Below are 8,930 nucleotides of genomic sequence, written 5' to 3'. Positions count from 1 at the left end.
ATTAGCTTATTGCGTGCTCTCAACTTAGTGTTCTAGATGCACTTCCATAGTTATTAATTGAGAGCTTTCGATGCCGGTACCATTTTTGCATTGGTATAATTGTGTGGCAAGTCCAATCATACTTCTATGCCCAGGAAAGTCGACAAATTTTCTAACCCGAAAAATTTCTAGACCGGACCGGGAATTGAACCCAGCCACCTACAGCATGGTCTTGCTTTGTAGCTGCGCCTTTACCGACTGAGCATCGTCAAACACGGTGCAGCTTCCGACATCGCTGGTACTTCTGGCTACAGCAGTTGTTGTTATCGAGGACAACCAGGGTTCTCGCTATCCGGCACGCGCGCTATTAGATTCCGGGTCGGAATCCAACTTCATCTCCGAAAGTCTGAGTCAGTTGCTTGAAGGTTGCTAGCCAGAAGGTGGATATTTCGATATCCCGGGCAATCCGGAACGATGGTCACACAAAAGATTCAAGCCGTCGTCAACTTTCGAGTCTCGTCGTACTCTAGACCGATAGATTTTCCCGTCTTGCCGAAGGTCACAGCTTGTCTGCCTACTTCTACAGTGCAGACAAATGGATGGGACATACCGGCAGACATCGAGCTGGCAGATTCTGAAATCATCCGCTCGAGAAAGGTAGACTTGTTTACGGGCATCCAACCTTTCTTCAGCTTCTTCCAAGCATCCGGAAAGTAGATTCCACTGAGAACCGGTCTGTCAATACTAACCAAATCAGTTTTCGGATGGATAGTGACAGGCGAGGTCGCTACATCAAATCAGGGTGTGAGATACATGTCGGTATCGAGCAATCTGACGGAGCTAATGGCACGGTTTTTGTCCTGCGAGGAAGTGGGAGCCGTCAGCAAGGTATCTCCGGACGAGACGCGCTGCGAAGAGCAATTCGAGTGCACTGTCGAACGGAATTCGGACCTTTACTCTCCCTAAGAACGACAAATCACCTAGTGGAACTAGGCGAATCGAGAGACATCACGCTGCGACGTCTTCGAGCAGTGGAACGGCGACTAGAAAAGGATCCAACCCTTCAGAAGCAGTATACTTCAACTTCATGACAGAATATCTCGCGCTCCCTCACATGAGAAGAGTAGACGATAACGAGGAAGGGACAGTCAAACGATGTTTCCTGCCACATCATCCTGCAATTCAGGAGTCAAGCACGACGACCACGAGGGTGGTCTTCGATTCTTCGTGCAAGACGTCTTCTGGGATTTCGCTGAACGATGCACTCTATGCTGGTCCTGTGGTACAACAGGACCTACGGTCGATCGTTCTCCGCAGTCGTACACGTCAGGTGATGGTTGTAGTCGACGTTGAGAAGATGTTCCGACAGTTTTGGACGAACTTGATCGACATTCCTCTGCTGAGGGTGACGTATGGCACCAAATCAGTACCGTATCTGGTGACTCGTATGTTGAAGCAGCTGGCAACGAGAGCAGTTTCCCTTGGCTGCAGAAGAGTTTTCCACATGATTGAAGTTTCTAGAAGAGTTTTCCACATGATTGAACTTTGCGATATTTTTTAATTAAATAGGTATTACGAATTTTTAAGACCTCAGATTTAAAGCCAAGGATTTGGCCTTGTAGAATTTTTGGGATTTTGAGACTATGAAGCATTAGCTAGAGAATCATCATGAGAATGCCAAATGAGTTTTGAGGATAGCTATAGAGGAAATCTAGGTATAATCAACAATCAATACGAAACTAACAATTTTAAATTGGCTCACCACTTTAGTAGCCTATTGGTCCCAAGCAAACGATTAACGTACCCTATTCTAGTTGAAATTCTATTACTACACTATGTTTGTTTTGATCCGCTATGAAAGTTTGACAGATAACATCAGGGGTGTGTGGATTCATGCAGAACATGCAGGGGTGAGTGAAATAGCTTGGGACTGCTTGGGACCGTTGTTCTGGTACTGAGTGAGCCAAAAATAATAATGATTTACTTCGGGACCCAGTGGTCTTAGAGTTACCTCTATGGTATAATTCCAAAGGAACTCTGGGGAGAATTCCGATGGAATTTAACTAGCAATGTCAGGAAATTTAGATGAAAATTGCAAGGAGATGCAAAGGTTAGTGTTAATATAGTTCTGGAGAGACTATTATGGGGATTATTATTATAATTTCAGGGAATTCTAATGCAAATGGAAACCGGAGGAATTCGGAGCCTCTTTCCTTCAAAGTGAATTAACCCTATGGCACATTTGACTACATGACTACAACCTTGAAACTATGCCTAATGATTGCGTACAACTGGAAATCTCTTAAATACTGATCGATCGACGTTAAGTTTTGAGGAGAGCTGCAAAGAGATATGGGTCATAAATCCATGGAAAGCTAGTTAATTCTCAAAATAGCTCATAGGAGGAATACCCTTCACCATCCCTCTCCAACGGGGGAGTTTGGTAAAGAGAGATGATCAAACCGATTTGTACCTTCCTAAAGTTGTCCTCGCTCGCTTTCTACTCTCTATATGCAATTTTCACACTGCCGTACTCTAACGGAACTATGAATTCTATACTTTCATCTCCTCATGTATCGTATAAAAATTACCACTTTAGTCTGTTATTTGAAATTAGCATCTTCAACTAAGCTCATAATATTATTTGCATAATTTTAAGATAGCTTGAAGACAGTTTCAAGGGAATTCCCAAGAGGATTTTGAGGGAATTTCAATGAGTTTGGCAAGAAACTTTGAACACAACTGCAAGGCAATCTGAAGAAATTTACGAAGGAATACTAAGGAGAGTTGCAAGAGAGTTCCAAAATTATTCCAAGAGCCACTTTTAAGGGCATTTTGGGAATTCTGAGTTGAAATCCAAGCAAATTTTGTGAGAATGCATTTCTCAATTCTAAATGACATATCAAGAGATTTTCGGGGAATATTCAAAGCAAATTCTAAGCACCATTATGGAGAGAAATCGAACACATTTTTGCGAGAATTAATAATAATGCGAAGATATAATTTCAAGACTTTTCTGGAAAGAATTCCACAAGTGATCAACACAGAATTCTGACACTGTTATGAAGAAAATGTCTGGAGAATACCGGAAAAAAATTATAAAATTATTGAGGGAAATCCTGAAAGTAAAATTAATTCTGATGGCTTTTTGTAATGATCCTAAGCAAATTCTTGGCCCCGTAACGTGGATAGATCACCTTTTCGTGGTACGTTACGGGATGTAAGATCTGCCACTGATTCATAGTCCTGACTACTTTAAACTAGGGGAACAGGATTTTTCAGTAATCCAAGGAACACATCTTAGTCCTTGTTACTTTTTATGCCTTGTTGATAGTGACAAAACTCGGGTTGCTTCATGATGGATGATCTTGAAACAAGGGAAAAAATGAGTTAGTTAGTTGTCAACCACGTAATACCTAATCTTATATTCGTTGTTCCATAGTTTGAAGTGGTTAAGACTAGGGTTCTGATACACGCTCATTATCGGTGTTATTCTTTAAAATTTGTTGCTAAGCAATCCAATTTTTTCTCTTTGTAGGGTGCTTTCACTCTTCGAAGGGTATAAATAGCGGAACCTTTCAATTAGAATCAATTCCTTACGATGAAGGCAGAAGGCAGAGATCGCGGTAGGCCGCGCTTAAAAGCTGACGTGTTTTACTTTTGCTGCGTATTTTTCGTAAGCGAATTAAACACATTTTGGCTTTAAATTTGTTAATTTGTGTGCTGAAATTTAGTTTCAAGGTTATGAAGTTATCATTTAGTGATATATCGTGTTTTGCCTGTGTTTGCCTTGAGTGGCTCTGTTGGCCTTGAATCTAACCTCCAAAATATACAGGGCCGATTCAGTTCCATTGTCCGGTGTCGATTTTCATTGCCTCCCGGGAGCCCGGTTCTCCGAGTTTGGATGCTACACTTTCGGTGTGTAGTTCTATTGAGAGATCGATCTGGTTGGTGAATTAGCCCGGAAACGTGTTGATAAAGCGTCCGTCCCGAGTATATGTACTGTTTTATACTATATATACTTTATAATATACTTGTAATATATGTCGGATGTTTTTCCGACTTCTCTCAGAACGTTCCTCAAATTTCTTCCAGGAGAGCTGCTTTCTTCTTTCTCTGGCTCTTGTTTTCAGCTTCCTCCAGAAGCTAATTCAAACATTCTCCGGAGTTTTCTTCCGGAATTTTCCGATCATAGTCCAAAAATATAAATTAATTAAAATAGTAAATACCGATAAATGCAGATTTTTTAAAATCTTTGATACCGATAAGCTTTAAAACATTCTGGCAACGCTGCTTGTCACTGGCCTGACAGAAACTCATTGTCAATTACACCAACGGGTTCGGATCTCGGTTCGGATGTCGGCTCAAACCGCTGTCAACAAACGGCCTATGTGAGATATGTAACGCGTGCTAAATAAATAAATCGATGGCTCTGTACCTTTTCTTTTTGACAGCTAAGGATTACGTCTCCAGTAAGGCTGTCCGATATTATGGATTGGATTAAGGTGTTAGCAGGTATCTGACACGGCGCCATGTTTTTGAAGCCAACATCTCGCACATTCCAAACGTCAAAATTTGATGTGATGATTTACTTTTGTTGTGATTTTGATCACTTAAAAAATGTGGTAACTTTGCGGATATTAAACATTTGTTTGCCAAAATTTCATTTAATTCGTTCGGTTCGTTTGATTTGCGATGTTTACAGTGTGTTGTCAACATGAAGTGTTTCGTGTCTACATGTAAGAGTGATTTTCATGGGTACAAGTACCGGGATGGGATGCAGCAGGAAAACTTTTCGAAACATCGATTTCCGAAAGATGTTAAACGTCGAATTGCTTGGCTTGATTCAATTGCGAACGCTAACATAAAAGTGAGTGCTGTGAATGAAATTATGTTTAACTCCGTCTGGATATGCTCCAGACAGTTCAAGGCTGGCAAGAAACACACGCTCCGAAAGGTATGTTTCAGTCTTTTTCAATCTATGATGAAAAATCAAAATATTTTAATTCATTGATTTGATGATTCCGGATTTGGCGAACATCAAGATAACCAGCATTCACTTACTTTTACACCTGATGTAGGCGAATTGGTCGTGCCAACAGCTCCAAAACGTAGAAGGTACATTCATTTTTGTGTTTTTATGCTATAGGACCTCGAGGACCTCGAGGACCTCTTGAGCAGGCACCAGCAGCAAAAGAAGCGCTCGTTTTTATGGTTACTGGCATTCAACAATCGTGGAAGATACCAATTGCTTATTTCCTAATAAACGGCCTTAACGCTGAAGAGAAAAAAAACATAATCAGTTGATTTTTCTCAATGATGCGGGCGTGAAAATTGTTGCGTTTACTTTTGATGGTACTGCTACTAACCTAGCATTCGTGGAAACTCGACTTCTCTTAAAAGGTGTTTCCAGCATCCTTCGTCGACACGACACGACGTGCATGTGCTTCTCGATACCGTGCACATGCTAAAGCTTGTATGAAATACCCTACATTCGCAACGCGTTTTAATTTCCAAAAATGGTTTGGTGAAATGGGAATATATAGAGAAATTGAATCAGTACCAAAACACAATTGGTCTTAAATTAGCTCCCAAACTAAGCGACCGTAATGTTTATTTTGAAAATTCAAAGATGAAGGTACTGTTGGCCGTTCAAGTTATTAGCAACAGCGTCGCCGTGGCACTCAATCGGTTGAGTGGTATTGGTCCGGAATTTAAGAACTGTACTGCAACTGTGGAGTTTTTGTCCCTTTTAAACGACCTTTTCGACGTGATGAACAGCATGGACAACGATGCTCAATGTTTCAAAAAGCCTATGTCGATAGAAAATTTTGACCTTTACCACGAAGCCTTCAACATCGAAGATTACATAAGAGCCTTCAAAATTTCAGATTGATCCAGTATTCTACAATCTCGTTGCAAAACAGGCTTTCTTAGACTTTTGGTAGCTTTTGAAAGCTTCAAGAACATCTTCAGGATATACGTCGAAGGAAACGGAGAGCTCGAACAAATTTTTACGTATCGATTTAGTCAGGACCATTTGGAACATTTTTTCGGAGCTATCCGATCAAAGAATGGTTCGAATAATAATCCCAACTCCATACAATTCAAAGCAAGCTACAAACGCTTGATTGTCCATAACGAAATCAGAAATGCGGCTTACGGCAACTGCCAAAATTTCGAAAATACAGAAGCCCTAAGCATTTCAAACAAGGTAAGGCAAACTCTAAGCTCTGGAACACACCAACAATTGGATCCAACTCATCGAGACCAACTCCAATTGGAGTATAATAACTTCATTTTGGATGCCGGCTTCAACGCAGCAATCGATACCCATGCTCTGGAAGTGCTTCGAAAACTTGTAAACGAACTTAAGTGCCAAATCTATTCAATAATTGCCAACAGAGATGCTACAAGATCTGTAGTCTCAATCTGTAAAGCAGCAGAATTTGAATTTAAAGTAAGGTATATTGAGGTTACTAGTTTTAACTCTAATTGAATCATTTACCTTACAGATCCTCGTCGGTGACCAGCAAAAACTAAATGTGGGGAAATATATTTTTTTATCCTTTATTTAACGTCGGTTTCTGTTCCGCAATCTAGTGCCAATCACCGACGGACATCGATTGCCATCCATTGACGGCAATGGAATGTGCAAGGAAGGCAGCTTCCACACCTGCGTAGGATATCGCACCCATTCAACACACATGGGCCGGGACCAACGGCTTTACTTCCCTTCCGAAGGAAGACGTGACCAGAGATTTTTATGCCTCAGAAAAATTCCACCGACCTCGGCTGTGATTGAACCCAGACCCATCGGGGTGTTAGAAAGCAGTCACGCTTACCACCGGCGCCGGTGTGGGGAAATATTATAATATCATTTTCGCAAATTCCCTTCTCCGCATACAAAATGGTTATCAGCACTTATTCGAAGAATTTCGGAATCATGAAGCACCTGAGGACGATCATAAAATGGATCTAATAAGGCGATCGATCGGTATCTTCTTGGATATTAGGATGACATTATACAGTAAGATATTTATTCCATTTAAGGTTCTACAAAGGGTCATTATTTTGTTTACTTCTTCTTTTTGAAATATTCTTCGATCATCATTTTCTAAATGTATTGGTAAAATTCATTGGAAGTGCATGTCCCCACGCCAAAACTGCCCATTTTTCATAAATATCAACTGGTATGGTGAGGAAAACTTAACCATCTCTTTTCTTCCTTCATTTCAATACAACAGCAAATGTGATGTCACACTATCTAGTGGATAAGAATGTAGCAGACAAAACATAAGCACTGCCAGACTGCGCTGTATGCAAGTTTGTTTACACCCCTGAGCGGGAAAGTGTATAACAGGCTACGTGCACTGCTGCCATCAACCCTGTTAGTGTTGAATTCAATCTTCTGTGACTTTTTTAATTGGACCGGTAAAATGTTTAAAATGGTCATTTATGTTTTATTTAATCAGTTTGTGATATTTATCCACCATTAAATACATCCACTCATCTATGTTAATAAGGCAGACTTTGCAATTAATTGTTTTAATAAACTTAAATTCATTGCTAGAGGCAATACATCTGGCACCGCTGTTTCAATGATACTTTCACTGTTTCAATGATACTTGCTAGCAAAGCAGTAAAGTAGAAATGGTTTTCTTTGTGATGAATTTTGTTCACCAAGAGTTTTGTGAAGCAGTTGTTTTGAGTCTCGTGTATTCGATTGCGTTTAATTGTGCTATACTTCGAAGAACACAAGTAAGTAAATACAGTGAATGTGTTTTACCCAGGAAATTTTCGTGTTTTACCCACGAAATACATGTTTTAAATTTTCGTATTCACAATATATGAATGTATGTGTAAACTAATGATGATGATTTTATGATATTTAAAGAAGAAGAAGAACACAAAATGACTTACCCTTTGTAGAACCTTAAACCAACAAGCAGGCAAAAACTAACCAAGTTGATTTTGTTTGAGGGAAATTAAACCAAACTAAACGAGGAGTGCACTTAATTTGATGGAAATTTTCACATTATTGAACGAATCGTACACAATATATCACTGTTGAACACATCTTATATATTTTGGACATTTCTTGAAAACTGAAAATACATTCAGGAATTCCTTCTTGCCAATGCTAATTTCCACAAATACCTGGAAAATACAAAAACACCAACTTTTAGTCCCGATCAGCTCGACTTGCGCACTCTGACTGTTAACGAACTGAGGGCCCGCAGTGATGTTAGCCCTTGTCAAGGCAAGGCAAATGAGATAGGGATGCCACCTAGCTGGGTGTTAGGATCTTACTGGCAGGTTGGCCAATCGACATTGGGATGCTTGTGGAGGAGCCAGCAAGCTACAAAATTGTGACCAACAGTTACAGTACGTTGACGCTCAGTGTTGCCAAATTCAATCTGTAGACTTTTCCAGGTTTTTTCGTTCCGGCTGGCCAACCACAGGTCGAATAGGATTTATATCTGATATATATGAAAGTAGATAGCCATACCACAGACAAACAGACATAACACTTGCAATCACATTCATCGTAAGTAATGTTTTAGTTGGGAATGTGCTTGCATTTGTCATGGTGGCGCCACTGAAGCATTGAGCAAGCCACCACACTTCGAACTTATCAGTGATGCCAGTTCTTTATCATGGCTGGTTAGTAGATGTCAGCTCTTGAAAATGATAAGTGGTCAAGGCTGGACACACATCTGACGAATACAAAAAAAAAGTAGTTGAATATTACATCAAAACTGCTGCACATTAGTCATTCCGTTCCTAATAAAGGGTGATACGGTCAAAATTTGGTCAAGGGAAAACACGTGTAAATCGGTGAAATCGTTTATTTAAAAAATCAAATTAAATTTCTTTTTCAAGTTCAATTAGTATAAAATTCAGGAAAAATATTCAGTTAGGCTTCCGCTTTTCCAAATCCGAATTGC

General features: G+C 40.0%; 1 protein-coding gene across 1 annotated transcript in view; it reads right to left on the bottom strand.

The window, feature by feature from the left end:
* Positions 1-776: 776 nt before the first annotated feature.
* LOC135698213 (apical junction molecule-like) overlaps positions 777-8,930 on the bottom strand; it is a 33,709-nt gene continuing 25,555 nt past the window's right edge. Inside the window, exon 3 of the mRNA XM_065218107.1 lies at positions 777-910. Within this exon, the coding sequence (XP_065074179.1) occupies positions 777-910 (134 nt within the window). The remainder of the gene's footprint in view (positions 911-8,930) is intronic.

The sequence above is a fragment of the Ochlerotatus camptorhynchus genome, unplaced genomic scaffold, assembly GCF_037179485.1.
Source record: "Ochlerotatus camptorhynchus isolate MF236.1 unplaced genomic scaffold, CSIRO-AGI_Acam_v1.1 ptg000084l, whole genome shotgun sequence".
NCBI lineage: Eukaryota > Metazoa > Arthropoda > Insecta > Diptera > Culicidae > Ochlerotatus > Ochlerotatus camptorhynchus.
Note: the sequence above shows the minus strand (reverse complement) of the source record. Positions and strands in the feature narration are given on the sequence as shown.